The 17,976-nt window shown below is 37.8% G+C and overlaps 1 protein-coding gene across 2 annotated transcripts in view; it reads left to right on the forward strand.

Moving 5' to 3' along the window:
- SYBU (syntabulin) overlaps positions 1–17,976 on the forward strand; it is a 125,743-nt gene that overhangs the window by 62,082 nt on the left and 45,685 nt on the right. For both annotated transcript variants that reach the window (XM_049853973.1, XM_049853974.1), the window contains exon 4: positions 11,146–11,343. In XM_049853973.1, coding sequence (XP_049709930.1) covers positions 11,146–11,343 — 198 coding nt within the window. The remainder of the gene's footprint in view (positions 1–11,145; positions 11,344–17,976) is intronic.

A 17,976-nucleotide genomic window follows, 5' to 3' on the forward strand; every position in this document is an offset into this window, starting at 1 on the left:
TTTCATATGGAAGGGAAAGAAGCCTCGGATAAGCAAAGCATTACTGAAAAAGAAGAAGAAAGTGGGAGGCCTCACTCTACCTGATTTCAGAAGCTATTATACAGCCACAATAGTCAAAACAGCCTGGTACTGGTACAACAACAGGCACATAGACCAATGGAACAGAATTGAGAACCCAGATATAAATCCATCCATGTATGAGCAGCTGATATTTGACAAAGGACCAGTGTCAGTTAATTGGGGAAAAGATAGTCTTTTTAACAAATGGTGTTGGCATAACTGGATATCCATTTGCAAAAAAATGAAACCGGACCCATACCTCACACCATGCACAAAAACTAACTCCAAGTGGATCAAAGACCTAAACATAAAGACTAAAACGATAAAGATCATGGAAGAAAAAATAGGGACAACCCTAGGAGCCCTAATACAAGGCATAAACAGAATACAAAACATTACCAAAAATGACAAAGAGAAACCCGATAACTGGGAGCTCCTAAAAATCAAACACCTATGCTCATCTAAAAAAAAAAAAAAAATTTTTTTTTTTTTTAAAAAGACTTCACCAAAAGAGTAAAAAGACCACCTACAGACTGGGAAAGAATTTTCAGCTATGACATCTCTGACCAGCGCCTGATCTCTAAAATCTGCATGATTCTGTCAAAACTCAACCACAAAAAGACAAACAACCCAATCAAGAAGTGGGCAAAGGATATGAACACACACTTCACTAAAGAAGATATTCAGGCAGCTAACAGATACATGAGAAAGTGCTCTCAATCATTAGCCATTAGAGAAATGCAAATTAAAACTATGATGAGATTCCATCTCACTCCAACAAGGCTGGCATTAATCCAAAAAACACAAAATAATAAATGTTGGAGAGGCTGCAGAGAGATTGGAACTCTTATACACTGCTGGTGGGAATGTAAAATGGTACAACCACTTTGGAAATCTATCTGGCGTTATCTTAAACAGTTAGAAATAGAACTACCATACAACCCAGAAATCCCACTCCTCGGAATATACCCTAGAGAAACAAGAGCCTTCACACAAACAGATATATGCACACCCATGTTTATTGCAGCTCTGTTTACAATAGCAAAAAGCTGGAAGCAACCAAGGTGTCCATCAACGGATGAATGGGTAAATAAATTGTGGTATATTCACACAATGGAATACTACGCATCAATAAAGAACAGTGACGAATCTGTGAAACATTTCATAACATGGAGGAACCTGGAAGGCATTATGCTGAGCGAAATTATTCAGAGGCAAAAGGACAAATATTGTATAAGACCACTATTATAAAATCTTGAGAAATAGTAAAAACTGAGAAGAACACATACTTTTGTGGTTACGAGGGGGGGAGGGAGGGAGGGAGGGAGAGGGTTTTTTATTGATTAATTAGTAGATAAGAACTGCTTTAGGTGAAGGGAAGGACAACACTCAATACATGGAAGGTCAGCTCAACTGGACTGGACTGGATCAAGAGCAAAGAAGTTTCCGAGATAAAATGAATGCTTCAAAGGTCAGCGGAGCAAGGGCGGGGGTTTGGGGACCATGGTTTAAGGGGACTTCTAAGTCAATTGGCAAAATAATTCTATTATGAAAACATTCTGCATCCCACGTTGAAATGTGGTGTCTGGGGTCTTAAATGCTAACAAGCGGCCATCTAAGATGCATGAATTGGTCTCAACCCACCTGGAGCAAAGGAGAATGAAGAACACCAAGGTCACACGACAACTAAGAGCCCAAGAGACAGAAAGGGCCACATGAACCAGAGACCTACATCATCCTGAGACCAGAAGAACTAGTTGGTGCCTGGCCACAATCGATGACTGCCCTGACAGGGAACACAACAGAGAACCCCTGAGGGAGCAGGAGATCAGTGGGATGCAGACCCCAAACTCTCATAAAAAGACCATACTTAATGGTCTGACTGAGACCAGAGGAATCCCGGCGGCCATGGTCCCCAAACCTTCTGTTGGCACAGGACGGGAACCATCCCTGAAGACAATTCATCAGACATGAAAGGGACTGGACAGTGGGTGGGAGAGAGATGCTGATGAAGAGTGAGCTAATAATATCAGGTGGACACTTGAGACTGTGTTGGCATCTCCTGTCTGGAGGGGGGATGGGAGGATAGAGAGAGTGGGAAGCTGGCAAAATTGTCACGAAAGGAGAGACTGGAAGGGCTGACTCATTAGGGGGAGAGCAAGTGGGAGTACGGAGTAAGATGTATGTAAACTTAAATGTGACAGACTGCCTTGAATTGTAAATGTTCACTTGAAGCTCAATAAAAGTTAATTAAAAAAAATTTTTTTGAGAGGTTCGAGAACTAGAAATAAAGTATTAAATGTAAAAAAATTAAAAGCAAACAACAAACTAGGTGAAATATGACAGAGTTAACACCTTTCACATATAAAGATTTCTTAAAAATCAGTAAGAAAGCCCTAAAACTTTGATGGAAAAATTGTCAAAGAATATAGACAATTCATAGAATAACTAAAAAAGCCAAAGAATATATGAAAGACTTTTGCCCTCACTAATAATTAAAGAACTGCAAAATGAAATATAAAAAATAAATGTGCATTATTAATTTTGCAAAAATGCAAAAAAAAAGTATTCAATACTGCTGGGAATTTAATAAAAATGTAAATTGTCCCAAAGTTCTTGGAGGCCTAGTCATTTCACTTCTAGAGGTACATCTGTGAGATAATCAAATATTTGACCAAAGATTGATGTGTAAAAACTGTTATTAAAACAATTTTAATAATAGTATAAAATTGGAAACCCAAAATATTCTATAAGAATTTTTTTTTTTTAATGCTGTGCTCATTTCTATTTTAAACAGGTACCATTTAAAATAACGTTTATGAGAAATTAAATGGGATATTTTGGAACTTTTTAAACATTCTCAAGAGGAAAAGAATAGTGTAATGAACCCCCATATGCTTATTATCCACATTATCTAGTTAAATAATAGTAAGATTTGACGTATTTGCTTCATCTGTCCCTTCATTTTTTTTTTTTTTCCCTCTGCTGAAGCATTTTAGAGCAGACCTTCGGACACCATGTCATTTCATGTCCACCTATGTACTTCAGCATGGATTTCTAAAAATGGTGGAAATTTTCTTACATAATCACAGTGCCATTTTTATTACTAACACAATTAGCATGGTTCCTTGGTGTGATAGATAATATTAAAATAGCCCCTATTGCCTCAAAACTGTGTGTTTGCTTCCTCATGGTGTCATTTAACCCAGGGGTCAACAAACTTTTTCTGTAAAGGACCAGATAGTAAATATTTTCAGCTTTGTGGGCCAGTCAGCCTCTGTAGCAATTATTCAATTCTGCCATTATAACTTGAAGGCAGCCATAGACAATATGTAAAAGATTGGGCATGGCTGTGGTCCAGTAATATATTATTTACAAAAACACCAGCAGGCAAATTAGGCCTGCAGGCCATAGTTTGCCAGCCCTTAATTTAACCCAAGGAAACCCTAGGTGGCTCAAACAGTTAAGCACTCAACTACTAGCTGAAAGGTTGGTGGCTCTAACCTACCCAGGGGCACCTTGGAAGACATGCCTGGCAATCTGCCTCTGAAAGATCACAGCCTTGAAAACTCTATGGAGCAGTTCTACTCTGCGCACATGGAGTCACCATGAGCTGGAGTCAACTTAAGGGCAACTAACAACAACAATCTAGTCTACACACGGCGTAAAATGTAAAATGGTCTTTTTTTTTTTTTTTTTTTTAATAAATTTATACTGTTCATGAATAATAGAGACAAAAACATAAAACTCTGCTGTGTAAGAGCTGGTGTGTATGTGTCTTTTAAAAGAAACTCCTCCCTCTCCAAGAGACAAGCGGTCATTCACACCCTCTTTCTGAAGCCTTGGAGCAAAGCTTCCCTTACGGCAAAATCACTGAAATGTTCTTACTTTTCTCAGGCATTTCTCTGGAAATTTGAAACATCCCACACTTTGTTGCTAAATCATTCAGGATTTCTGTCATTTCCTGCCCATAAACACAGTCCTTCCAGTTGTCATATTAGAAATATTTTTCATTCATAATTATTTTACACTAACATAACTTATAAGAGCTAGAATTCTAAATAGTGTGTTTATAAATCTGTGGATTCTGCAGGGTAGATTTAGCAGTCCAGGTAGTAGCAGGAAACAGTAGACATAGGTTTAATTGAAGCAGTTTAATAAAGAGATTTATAAAAGTATATAAAAAAAAAAGTATAGGCAGGTTAAAGGGAACCAATGAGGAGGGAACCTTGCCATCCCCAGCAGTATGCTAATAATTTAGGGAATTGATATGTATAAAGCACTCTTGTCTCTAGTATATAGTAAGTACTCAATAAATATTATTACTGTTAAGAATTCTCAGTGATACTACTATTGCTGCTAATATAGCAAGATAGGAAACACTGACATTTTTTGAGGACTAATTTTTGACAGGAGCCCTGGTGTCACAGTGGTTAAGAGTTTGGCTGCTAACCAAAAGATCAGCAGTTCAAATCCACCAGCCGCTCCTTGGAAACCCATGGGGCCATTCTGCTCTAGCCTATGAGTCAGAATCAACTCTACAGCAATGGGCCTAATGGGTTAATACTTGACAGTAAGACCAAGGGAGAACTATCATCCTCAGATCTTTCTCAGCTGGGCTGCTGTGTCATTCTTGGTTCCTCCCGTTCCACCATCAGTCGTTTCTTTTCCTGCTTTTAAGTTAGTCAGCATCCGTTTGTGTTGCTTAGAACCTAGAATCCTGACTGTAGCGGTCACTAGAGCAGCTGACTTGTGATTGTGGACAGTCTGTGGAAACATCATGCTTGGCCCATGAGCAATCAGAGGACATCAGCTTGGCTTCGCCATTCTTAGAATCTCGGAGTAAATGTGAAGTAAGGGTATTTGACATAGAATTTTGGAAAGGAGTATTACCTTCAACAGTGGTCATGAACTTGTTTTTTTTTTTAAAGAAGAAGAATAAGAAGCTCTAAACAAAACTTGTTGAACAGACAGCCACTTCTTCAGTGTTACATGGTGCCACAGGTGACCTGACTCCCTGGCATGTGAAGCTGTTGCCTTTGCGGAGTCCTTACTTTGCAGAATGTAAAGTGTGCTCTCTGTAGTAGGAAAATTACTAATGGCTCTGCTCTTTCCAAAGCTAGATCGCTTTGTTAGGTGAGTCCCATTAGACAAAACAAGGAAATGTCCCGAGCTCTAGTAACTCACAGATTTCCTTGGGTATGTATCTACTTTGACAGGTTTGCACAGTTTACAGGGACTATGCATTGTAAATCATATTTATCCAACTCCATTTGGCATATTTATAAGCTTTCTCGGGACAGGGACTGGGTACAGTGCCTGTGGGCTGATTCAGTACCTGACATATAGTAGGACTTAGTATATGTTTCAGAAACCTTGGTGGCGAAGTGGTTAAGAGCTACGGCTGCAAACCAGAGGTCGGCAGTTTGAATCCACCAGGCTCTGCTTGGAAACTCAATGCGGCAGCTCTACTCTGTCCTGTAGGGTCGCTATGAGTCGGTATCGACTCAACAGCAGTTGTTTTTTTTTGGTTTTTAGTATATATCTGTTTAATCAATGAAAGATCCTGTCTTAACATTTCTATGGCTTCCCTCTCAATGTAAGCACAATACTAGACAGTTAAGAGATGTTTCCGTGAGCACTAGTTGATGTGCTGATTCAAATGCAGTAAAAAGCTCTGTAAGTATTTAGGTACTCATCTTCTCATGCCCCGCCCCTAGAGATTTGTTGTTTGTTGTTAGGTGACATTGAGTCAGTTCCGACTGATAGCGACCCTATGTACCACAGAACAAAACACTGCCTGGTCCTGTGCAATGCTCACAATCATTGTTATGCTTGAGCCCATTGTTGCAGCCACCGTGTCAGTCCATCTCATTGAAGGTCTTCCTCTTTTCCGCTGACCCTGTACTTTACCAAGCATGATGTCCTTCTCCAGGAATTGATCCCTCCTGACTTGTCTAAAGTTTGTAAGATGCAGTTTTGCCATCCTTGCTTCTAAGGAGCGTTCTGGTTGCACTTCTTCCAAGACAAATTTGTTCGTTCTTTTGGCAGTCCATGCTATATTCAATATTCTTCGCCAACACCACAATTCAAAGGCATCAGTTCTTCTTCAGTCTTCCTTATTCATTGTCCAGCTTTCGAATGCATATGATGCGATTGAAAATACCTTGGCTTGGGTCAGGTGCACCTTAGTCCTCAAGGTGACATCTTTGCTTTTCAACTCTTTAAAGGGGTCCTTTGCAGCAGATTTGCCCAGTGCAATGTGTCTTGATTCTTGACTGCTGCTTTCATGGGTGTTGATTGTGAATCCAAGTAAGATGAAATCCTTGACAGCTTCAATCTTTTCTCCATTTATCATGATGTTGCTTATTGGTCCAGTTGTGAGGGTTTTTGTTTTCTTTATGTTAAGGTGTAATTCATACTGAAGGCTGTGGTCTTTGATCTTCGTCAGTAAGTGCTTCAAGTCTTCTTCACTTTCAGCAAGCAAGGTTGTGTCATCTGCATATCACAGGTTTTTAATGAGTCTTCCTCCAATCCTGATGCCACGTTCTTCATATAGGCCAGCTTCTCGGATTATTTGCTCAGCATACAGATTGAATAAACCCCAAAAAACCCAGTACCGTTGAGTCAGTTCTGACTCATAGCGACCCTATAGATTGAATAGGTATGGTGAAAGGATACAACCCTGACACACACCTTTCCTGACTTTAAACCACTCAGCATCTCCTTGTTCTGTCCAAACAACTGCCTCTTGATCTATGTACAGGTTCTTCATAGCACAATTAATTGTTCTGGAATTCCCATTCAGAGAAGATACCGGATTTACTGGCTATAAATAATATGGCAGGTGTAAAATTGCAGCTGCCTTCCCCACACTGCCACCACTCTAAATAATTTCAGTTCCTGAGCTTTAACCAGACACTAGCATTTAATCCTTGGAATTGCTAGTGCTAAAAACATGGCATTACATATTCTTTCTTATTTAACACTAGCAAAATGGTAGTAGAATCAAACAAAACACATTTCCTTTCCTTTTAGCTTGTTTGAAGTATAATCTTACAATACTGAAAGTTGTTGAATTTTGTCCTTTGGGTCTTTGAGTTTCCAACAAAATGCCTTTTTAGTGTGGAGAATCCAAAGCATGGATTTTTATTTACTTGGGCCATCTCTCTTTCGAAAGAATTACTGTATGGAATTGGCTCCTGAGGAAGTGCTTTTAAAGGCCATAAGTAATTTTGAGTGATTAGACTTCATTCATCTGAATTTACCTGCTTTGGGATAAGCATCAAGAATGAGAGGCTCTCCTAAGGCCATGTGCAGACCTGTTGAGCCTTGTCAAAGTGCTAGAATCCATTCTGTGTAATTAGCAGCTTTGTGCCTTTGAGGAGCTTAGATTTCTTTGGGTTGAAGCATGAAACATGCAAATGTCAGGAGAAAGGCAGGGGCAGTAACCCATGAAATAGATGAACAGTAGCAGCCAAGAAGGGTTCTCAACATTCTGTAATTCAGAACATAGTTTCTTCATGAGCTCAGAAAGAACATAGCACATTTTAAGTAGCAGCAAAGGCAACAGGCGTGAACAACACCATTAATTTCAAGAAACAGACTGTTGATATCCTTTATACTAATATGTCCCAAAGTCAGAAAAGGAAACCAAGAGGAATCAATCATTTCATTAGTGCTGAGTTCCCTTTTTTCCAGGAACTGGGATATTTCATAATAAAATGGTAATAAAGGTCAAAAGTGAAACAATGGCAATTCTTTTTTAGATGGATTCTAGTCATCTTCATTGTGACAGTCAGTATATTTTCTTAAGGACTAGTTCTATTTCTGTCTTTGTTACAGAGTTTTAAGATAGCCTTTGATAGATGGCAAATTATTTTAGTTCCTTTGATTTTCATAAAAATATAATGCTTCTAAAAGTTCTGTCTTTATTCATTCTTTTTGTCCAATTAGTAGAATTAAAATGTATTTTATTCTCCATTTAATTTTTTGAAAAATGATATCTAATAATATACTATGGTTTTCACTCTTTAGATTTAAGAATCTTTAGGAAGAAATGCTATCTTAGACAGCACATTTTCTCATGATTTGATAGGTTGAGTCAGGTTGTAGTTGATCTCCAGTAAGAAAGTTTTTCCAGGTGATTCACAAGGGGTTATTCTTTGAAGAGGCTACACACTGTATCTGTTCAAAGTATTATAACCTGCTTCAAAGTATTATACCTTAGTTAGTAGCAAATGTGTACATAATATGTTAAATTCTTATGTGAACAAGATCTAGGATACCCGAAGTCTTCTTCAAATTAAGTTTTTGATGAGAGAGAAAATTGTCTTTTCTTTCAGTTTGCTGTTTTACCAGTGTTCAGTGTTCTCAAACCCAGGTACATAGAGTAATACCAGTTCACGTTATAAATGGGGGATAGGGAAGGGAAAGGGAGGCAAGGTGGTAAGTTTTCATACGCACTACAAAATTTTTCAGGAATTTCTCAAAATTTATTCAATTTAAGAAACAATATTTTTGAGGTATTTTACAACATACAAATTACATATATATGTACTATATATGTAACATATGTATCTTGTGTGTAAGATTATATATGTGCATGTCTTTGTATGCATATATATTTTTTTCATTTTTGGTGGCAGGTCACATGTAAAATGTGCCTGATGATAACCATGTGTTTTCATAATGATAATGCCCTTGCGTAATTTATTTTGAAAGCTTATTGGTCTATGAAATCTGAAAGACTGAGAACCACTTAATATTTCTCTACTACCACAAGCAGGGGGTTGAAAAATTATTCAGCTATTTTAGAATTAATTATTCAGGTACAAAGTAAAAGTATACAGCTTGTAGGAAAAATGAATCATGTAGCCTTATGCAAGCATTTCTACATCTTCAGGGTCTTTTGAAATAGATAACAGAGGTACACAAAGGAAAGGGAATCACTGGCTTATGCAAAATAGGGTATACAAAATGGTGGGTGGAATATTTTCAGCAATTATGGACAAAGTAATAAGTCCATCTTGACAATTGAGAGCAAAATAACATTTTTATACAGCTGTTCTATTAAAAACAACAGTAAACTTTTGTGAAGGTGAGTTCACGTATATGAATTTCTTTGATTTTTTTGAGCTGTAGTGGATGCTTCTAGGCAAAACTTTATACACAGAAGGCACTTAATTAATCTTGTTTCTCAGTTTTTTTTCATAAATAAAATATAGCAGTCTCTGCAGATCATTTAAAAAGTGTCGTGAACTTTTTAAAAAATTGCTTCGTAACAATGGTTTTAAAACTTGTGGCCTCATAACTCTTTGTTTAAAGAGAACCTAAAACAGAAGTTTAATACATAAAAATATAAAAGCAGTTGCTTTGATTGAAGTTGAGATAGTTTCTTTTATTTTCTGTAATGAGCATAGTTTGAAAACTACAGTTTTATAAAATAAGTAACCATTTTGAAAATGTACATAATCCTCAGGCTTATCATTGGGTATAGAAACCCCTGTTTCAGAATAAATGATTTCAGATATGGTACCTGTAAAGTTAAGAATAAAGAACCAACACTTTCATATTGAAATGACAATACCAACATTTTTAGTAAATTAATCATTATAAATGTATTTTTACACATAAAAAACTAAAGCCATTGGCTGCATGTCTTTTAAATTAAAAGCTTTGGGGAGCAAAGACCGTAGGTTAGTCACATGCAGAGCTTAACTTCCATTCCCTCTTTCACCTGTAAGTCCTTAATAAAAATTTGTTAATGGGTAGCCCAAAGCAAGCTTTTATATTCGATACCTAAAAAGTAAAAGGAGTAATACAGATGCTGAGCCTCTAGGTTGCTTTTGTGTAAAATTGCATGTGAACACATGCCATAATTTACACAATTATGAAAATTAATAAATTGATTTTTTTTTTTTTGGTTAGTCGAAACATATATAAAATCTGAAGGTAGATTCACTGAAGTAACTCTGGCATCCAAATATTTCTGTATGATAAAGAATTATTTCGTAATGAATATTTACCATTAATGGATTGGTCTGGGTAAAACCCATTGCCGTCAAGTCGATTCCAGTTCCTAGTGACCCTATAGGACAGGGTAGAACTGTCCCATAGGGTTTATAAGGATCGCCTGGTGGATTTGAACTGCCGACCCTTTGGTTAGCAGCCATAGCTCTTTAACCACTACACTACCAGGGTTTCCATTGGTCTGGGTAGACATACTTTTAAGTAATATTGATTTGGTTTTACATTTCCATCTCATTCTCCTCATCAAAGTATAAGTGAATTAGCCAATCATCATAAATATTTAATAAATATGGAAAGCATTGATAGGAGTCATCAGTAGAACTTTTCTGTTTGCTTAATAAGCATATACCCAGATCACTTCATGTCATGCATATTAACTTACAATGACGGCTGCAATGGTCTGTAAATTGAAAGATAAGGGGCGTTTGGAATTTGAGTATCATTGTTTTTGCACCAGTTCACTCCACACAGTGATATATTTTTGATTGGATATGTATGATAAAGCCACTTCTTTCTGCTTTCTTGAACCCCTAAACCAGTTATATTATCTGTCAAACTCTATTAAACCAATTAATGGCCCAAATGATCAAAAACTGGGTGTGGTCAGTAATATTCAAGTAACTTTTTTTCTTAACGTAAACAACTTTGAAGGGTTCACACCAATGATCCTGAGGTGCTCTGGTGAAATTTTTATTACTAACTCCATCAAAAATCTGTGGACAATTAAGATCCAAAATTGTACTATGTAAGTGTTAAAGCAGACATGAATGTTACAAAAATATTTGTGATCCAAAAAGCTTACAAGTTTTTATCTTAAAATAAGTTTTATGATAGTTGATATTTTCTGTTAACATGAGTGGCCAAAATACAGAAAAAATAAAAGCAAAGTCATAAAAAGAGAGGCATCCACAGCAGTTAACCGGGGCCTTATAAATGGAGTGCGTGTGTTTGTGCGTACGTGTGTGCGTGCGCATATGGCACACTGCATGGCTTCTCTTTGCCATAATTGATATCCTCATCATCATTAAATACTTTCTGTTTCCTGTCTTATAGATGACACAGGCTGTCCTAGTAGCCAGTCAGTATCTCCCGTGAAGACGCCCTCAGATACTGGAAACAGCCCAGTTGGCTTTTGCCCTGGAAGTGATGAAGACTTTACCAGAAAGAAATGCACAATTGGCATGGTTGGTGAGGGAAGCATCCAGTCAACTCGGTACAAGAAGGAGCCAAAGTCAGGCCTTGTAAAGCCAGGTAAGTGTACTTACTTTGTTACATTTTTATCAGAGCAATATGACTGGAGTGATTTCACATTTGAGACAAAGCACCAGTATATCAATTCAGGGAACAGTCATGCTGTGCTATACCCAAAACATCATATTTGTTTTAGTTGGGTTTCTTTTTTTTTTTTAAAGGAGGTGAAGAAAAGAGTGGTATATTTTCTGTAGTGGTTGTTAGTTATTGAATAAGTAAAGTGACATAGAAGGAGCAAAGATGAATAAATTTAAACTGGATGATTTAATAGACATTTAAACCATATGAATAAGCCTAGATTAAACTGTACTAAAAAAATTCTTGGTACCATTTAAAATGACCACAAATTATGAAAATAAGAGGTTGTCTTGATGCAGATCTATAGAGTTGGGCATACCTGCTAACATAGTTATTTTATTTGTTTTTAAGTATTTAAATATGAATATTATGTCACATGTGTATACATATATATTTATATAGAAGTTCAGTACTTATAAAATATTCAAACTTATGAGATGAAATGGAGATAATTATTTCAATGGATAAGATGCCATGAACATCAGAAAGGGTCATTTCTCAGGATTTGCAATATGTATCTCAGAAATTTGTTGTTTTTTATCTCAGAAATGTATACGGCATATGAACAAATATAGTTTTAGTCAGAGTTATAACATTAAAGTAAAAGCACATGGGCTTTGGCATTGAAAGACAATCTCTGTACTGTAGTCTTTTCTTTAACATTCACTTTTACTTACTGTACATATTTATGAGCCTGAAAAAACAGATTAATGACTTACCTGAACTCTCATTCTTTACATTTATCTTCTGATTTTTGTTTGGTGATGACATTATTGTGCAAGGAGCTAAAGATTAAAGATGGCTTTATTTTGATGTAGATAAGGTGTGGTCTTGTGTCCTCTTCCATTAGATGCTAGCATCTCTGACTGCTTTCGTTCTTCATGAATAACTGACATACATACTGTCAACCAAATGAATGTTCTTTAACTTCAGAGCAAAACTTAAACCGTGTGAAAAAGAAATTCCCTATTTCCTAATGGCACTTGATAAATGTTAGCCATGAAGAACTTGTTAATAGTCATCACTATGGAATAATATGAAAAAGGGAGTGATACACAAACGCAACATATTAAAGAGAAAGGATGGGAATTTCAAAAAGGGTGTTGGATACCCTGAATACTTAGGAAAGAGGGAATGAGTTAAAGAATATTGTCTTAGTTATAGAAATACCATAAGTGGATGGCTTTAACAAAAAGAAATTTATTTTCTCATAGTATTAAAGAAAACAAACCTAGGCTAGAATTCCAAATTCAGGGCATCAGCTCAAGGGGAAGGCTTTGTCTCTCTGTAGACTCTGGAGGAAGGTCTTTCTCATCAACCATCCCCTGGACTAGGAGCTTCTCCTTTCAGGAATCACAGGTCCAAAGGATGCACTCTGCTCCTGCCACTGCTTTCTTGGTGGTATGAGGCCCCCTTGTCTCTCTACTCAGTTCTCTCTTTTCTATCTCAAAAGAGATTGACTCAAGACACAATCTAATCTTGTTGATTGAGTCCTGCCTTATTAACATAACTGCCACCTGTCCCACCTCATTAGCATCATAGAGGTAGGATTTACCACACGTAGGAAAACCACATCAAATGACAAAATGGTTGACAATCATACAGTACTAGGAATCCTGGCCTAGCCAAATAGGTACACATATTTTTTGGGGACACAATTCAATCCGTCACAAATGTCATGTAATTGTAGCCAAGAAATAAAACCATTACCTTGCATACCCAAGGACAAAAATTGCCTGCCCGCCCTCCCCCCCACCTCAGTTGTCTTTCTGTTGTTGTTGTTGAGGTATTAATTCACATACCATAAAATTCACCCTTTCATAGAGTACGGTTCAGGAGTTTTTATTGTTTTCAAAAGGTGTGCAACTATCACCACTATCTAATTTCAGAACATTTCATAAACCCAGAAAGAAACCCTATATCCCATAGCAGTCACTCCTCTTTTCCCCCAACTCTAGCAACCACTAAACCACTTTCTTTCTCTGTAGATTTGCCTATTGTGGACATCTTATATCAATGGAATCATACAATTTGTGGCCTTTTGTGTCCGGCTTCTTTCCCTTAGCATGTTATTTTCTAGGTTCATCAATTTTGTAGCATGGATCGGTACTTCATTCCTTTTGTGACTGAATAATACTCCTTTGTGTGTGTGTGTGTGTATATATATATATGTATATACACACACCACATTTTGTTCATTCATCACTTGATAAACATTTGGGTTTCCATTTTTTGGCTGCTATGAATAATTCATAGAAAAAAAATTTTTTTTCTATGAATAATGCTGCTACAAATATTTATGTACAAGATTTTCTCAGTTCTTTTAGGAATTAAGCCCGTTGCTATCGAGTTGATTCTGACTCACAGCAACCCTATAGGACAGAGTAGAACTGCCCCATAGGGTGTCCAAGGAGTGGTTGGTGAATTCCAACTGTCTACCTTTTGGTTAGCAGTTGGGCTGTTAACCACTATGCCACCAGGGCCAGGAAATTGCTGGGTCATATGATAATTCTATGTGTAACTTTTTGAGGAACTGCCAAATTTTTCTGAAGGAGCTGCACCATTTTACATTCCTACCAGCAATGCGTGAGGGTTCCAATTTCTCCATATCCTCGCCAACATTTGTTATTATATGTGTGTTTTATTATAACCATGATAGAGGGTGTGAAGTGATAGCCCATGTGGTTTTGATTTACATTTCTCTAGGGGCTGATGATGAGCATTTTTTCATGTGCTTATTGGCCATTTGTATGACTTCTTTGGAGAAATGTCCTCAATTGTCTTTTATCCTGGGAGTAATTATTAGTGGAATTTGCTTCTCCAACATATGAGATGTAAGTTTAATAGCAAGAACTTATTACCATTCTTTTTGTATTCACAGGGTCTAGGGGCATAGCAGGGGCTCAGTCAACATATGTTGACCTCAACAGCAAAGGTAGCCTATGGGTTGGAGAAGATAAAATGATGCAGGAAAGAATGTCAGCTTTGTGGGTTGCAAAGAAAAAGTAGATTTCATTGTGAAGCTATTATAGGATTTGAATGCAACCTGAAATTATTTAAATTTTGTTATTTCCCCCTACCTCAATCCAAAAACATTTTAAGCAATGGCAATACAATGAAACATATAGCAAAACAGGAGACAAGTATGGTGTAGCAAGAACAAAGCGAGTTTAAATGGGGGTTAATGTTATCATGCTCTTCCTTGTTTCAGGAGTTATCATAGTAACAACCATCTGTTAAAACAAGACTTTTAAAACCACGCTATGTACATTCAGAATTCACACTGAGTAAGTCCCTCATCCAGCAGAAGGGTATTCACTTGCTAGAGATCAGCCACTTGTCTTACTGAGAATGTTTATGGCCTCTGGTCTTTATGAAGAAATTGCAGACAAAAAAAAGAAAGAAAAGAAAGAACAAGAACTGTTGTTCTTAATGCTGTTTTGATTGATGGATCCTTTGAGAATCATGAAGGCTGTGGATACATACTCCAGAAAATTTTTCATGTGCCCCGAATATGGCGTACTATTTCAGAGGTTTTATAGATCCTTTTTAGGGTTTATTTATCCTAGGCTAATGACCCTTGCCCAGAGAGAGAGCCCGAAATTCTTGCTTTTTTCAACTGCTTCTGCTTTAATTGCTCACAGGCATAAGTAAAGGAAACCCTGGTGGCGTAGTGGTTAAGTGCTACGGCTGCTAACCAAAAAGACTGGTAGTTGAAATCCACCAGGCGCTCCTTGGAAACTCTGTGGGGCAGTTCTACTCTGTCCTGTAGGGTCGCTATGAGTTGCAATAGACTTGATGGCAATGGGTTTGATTTTTTTGATTAGCCATCGGTAAAACCTAAGTAGTCCTTAGCTGATGATCTATTTATTTATTTATTTGCTTTCAACCAACCTCTAAAGGATCTGTAAAGTTTATTTTTTAGTTGCCTAAAATAACTAACGTCATCACTGAAAAAGTTGCTGGAGCTTTTGAATGGGACCCAATTCTGTATAGTAATCTCTTTGTATTTGAGGAAGATCTGCACTGTGACCTATAGTTCTCTGAACTTTCAGCAGAAAAAACCTGCCAGGCTCATAAATATGAAGAGAGGAAGTCCTGAAAGTGAGGCCCCAGGATGACTCCAACATTAATAAAATGCAGAGACATAATCTGTTAAACCATAGAAGGTACTATTCTCAGGTCAAAATGTTCTGCCTCCCCCATAGCCCCGAGTGAACACTTCCCCTTCATCCAAAACTGATCTTCAGCTCATGATGCGTGCTCTACTTTTTAAAATAAATCAACTCATTAAAACCAATACCAGTTTATTAAAATAGCAAGCAATTAGTGGCTCTTATATAGATGCTCAGGGGCTCTTAAATATTAAATAACTTAAGCCCATTTAATTTTAGGTTCATTGTTCTAGATTCTAGAACAGTGACATACACTTCAGAAAGGAGTTATTTAAATGCTCCTTTAAGGTAAAGAGCTCAAGTTTGAATGTTCGATTCGAGGCATTTGCTAGAAAACTCAGCCTCAAGTTCGAGTTGGGGGGCAGGGGAGAATTACACAATTTAAACAACTAATTAGAAAATGTGAAGGGAAAAAATAGTCACAGGATGCTGCGAAGGACGTGAAAAGATGAGCTGGGCAAGCCTGCACCTGTCCAACTGGGCATTGTAGCACGCACTGCGTGAAAGCTCTTCCTTCTTGCAGGTGGGAACTGGTTCTGGAACTTCTCACAGGCAGTGAGCCTTCTGTCATTTTGGCTCCTACACCTTAATGCCTATGCAGATTTAATTAAGAATCTCTACCAATGAGAAAAAGAAAACATTTCTACAGTCCAGTTGGATAATGCGTTTGTGTTTTCCTTTAATCTACAAGCCAATTCAGCAAACGCTCAAGGCTGAATCTCCAGAGCAGAATGCCGTGTTGCCTTAAAGTTGTGTTGTTTTTAGGTGCCCTCGAGTAGATTTCAACTCATAGTGACCCCAGGTGACATAAAGCAGGTGTTCCATAAATACTTGAATGAGAAATAGAGTGTCTGCTTGGTGCAAGGAATTTTGTTTTGCAAAGAGACACCAGGGAAAGATGGACCAAAAAATGGTCTCTGGGTCTTCCCTGGTTCTAAAAAAAAGGTTCTAGGAGTTTGTAATTTAAGGCAGAGTACTGTTTAGTAAGTGTGGACAGATAAGAAGAGAAGGAATGAAGGCCTAAGTGCTTGGTTGCTGACCAAAAGGTTGGCGCTTTGAATCCACCAGTCATTCCATGAGAGAGAGAGATGGCAGTCTGCTTCCATAAAGATTTCAGCCTTGGAAACCCTTGGGGCAGTTCTGCTCTGTCCTGCGGGGTCACCAGGAGTTAGAATTGACTCAGTGGCAGTGAGTTGGGATGGTAGCCTTCCTCCTTCCAGATGCTGCTCCTTTATTTAGTTTGCAGAAAGTTTCACGATGAGATTGTTTTTACCCAGAAATGAAAGGCCTAATTGGATTACTGCTCCAGTACAATAAATCACATTCTACAGCCTCCTCAAATGCTTGATTTACTACTTGGGGAGTATCTTAATCCAGGGAAGAAAAAGACCCAGTGTCATTGTTTTTCAAATAGAGGTAGTTTCTCCACAAAGCTAAGCTAGTTGGATAGTTGGGGGAGGGAAGAGTTACACAATTTAAACAGCTAATTAGGAAATATGAAAGGAAAAAAACACTTGAGTCAATTAAGAGAAAGGTAAAAGGCAAATGGTTAGATCACTATAATTTAAAAGAAATTCACACTTAGAAACTGAAATGTTGAAATCTGTATTTGAAAGATGCCATTGTATCTCATTAGCATTCACCCTAAGTGAGTATTCCCTTGTCATCAGACACCACTCAGGCTATTGAAATTGGAGACCTGGTAGAGCTGAACTATAATAACCTCACAACAATAACAGATCTGTTACTTAAAAAATAAAAAATTCCCACATTCAGGGGCATTTGCTAGAAAACTCAGAAGGCATCAACTAGGTTAGTGATTAATCAACACTGGTTGCCTTAATAGAGAATTTTTTCACACACAGCCGAAGGCCTACAGGTGTTCTTGTTCTTATCACAAGCATCACTTTCACTTCAAAGTTAGTTCTGTGAAATAAAATAAAGCTAGGCAACTAGAGGAGGACATTCTTCTAATAGTTTGAGCTACTGGCGTGGGACCGGGCAGTGTTTTGTTCTGTTGTACATAGGGCCTCTATGAGTCAGAGCCAACTCGAGGGCACCACACAGCAGCAATAGAGAACGGTTGAGAACTTGGTCTTAACACCGCTTCTCCCCAAGTTACCCCATGTGTCGTGTCTTGGAAAAAAGTAGGGAGGGAGAAGTCCCTGGGTAGTGCAGGTTGGAAGTTCAAGTCTACCCAGAGGTGCCTCAGAAGAAAGGCCTGGCAATCTGCTTCCCAAAGATCAGCCATTGAAAACCCTATGAAGCACAGTTCTACACTGACACACTTGGGGTCACCATGAGTCGTAATCAAGTCAATGGCAACTGGTGGTAGTGGTGGGAGAAGCCTTTCTGACCACAAGACTCTGCAGTCAGACAT

This window comes from Elephas maximus, chromosome 15 (assembly GCF_024166365.1).
Source record: "Elephas maximus indicus isolate mEleMax1 chromosome 15, mEleMax1 primary haplotype, whole genome shotgun sequence".
Taxonomy (NCBI): domain Eukaryota; kingdom Metazoa; phylum Chordata; class Mammalia; order Proboscidea; family Elephantidae; genus Elephas; species Elephas maximus.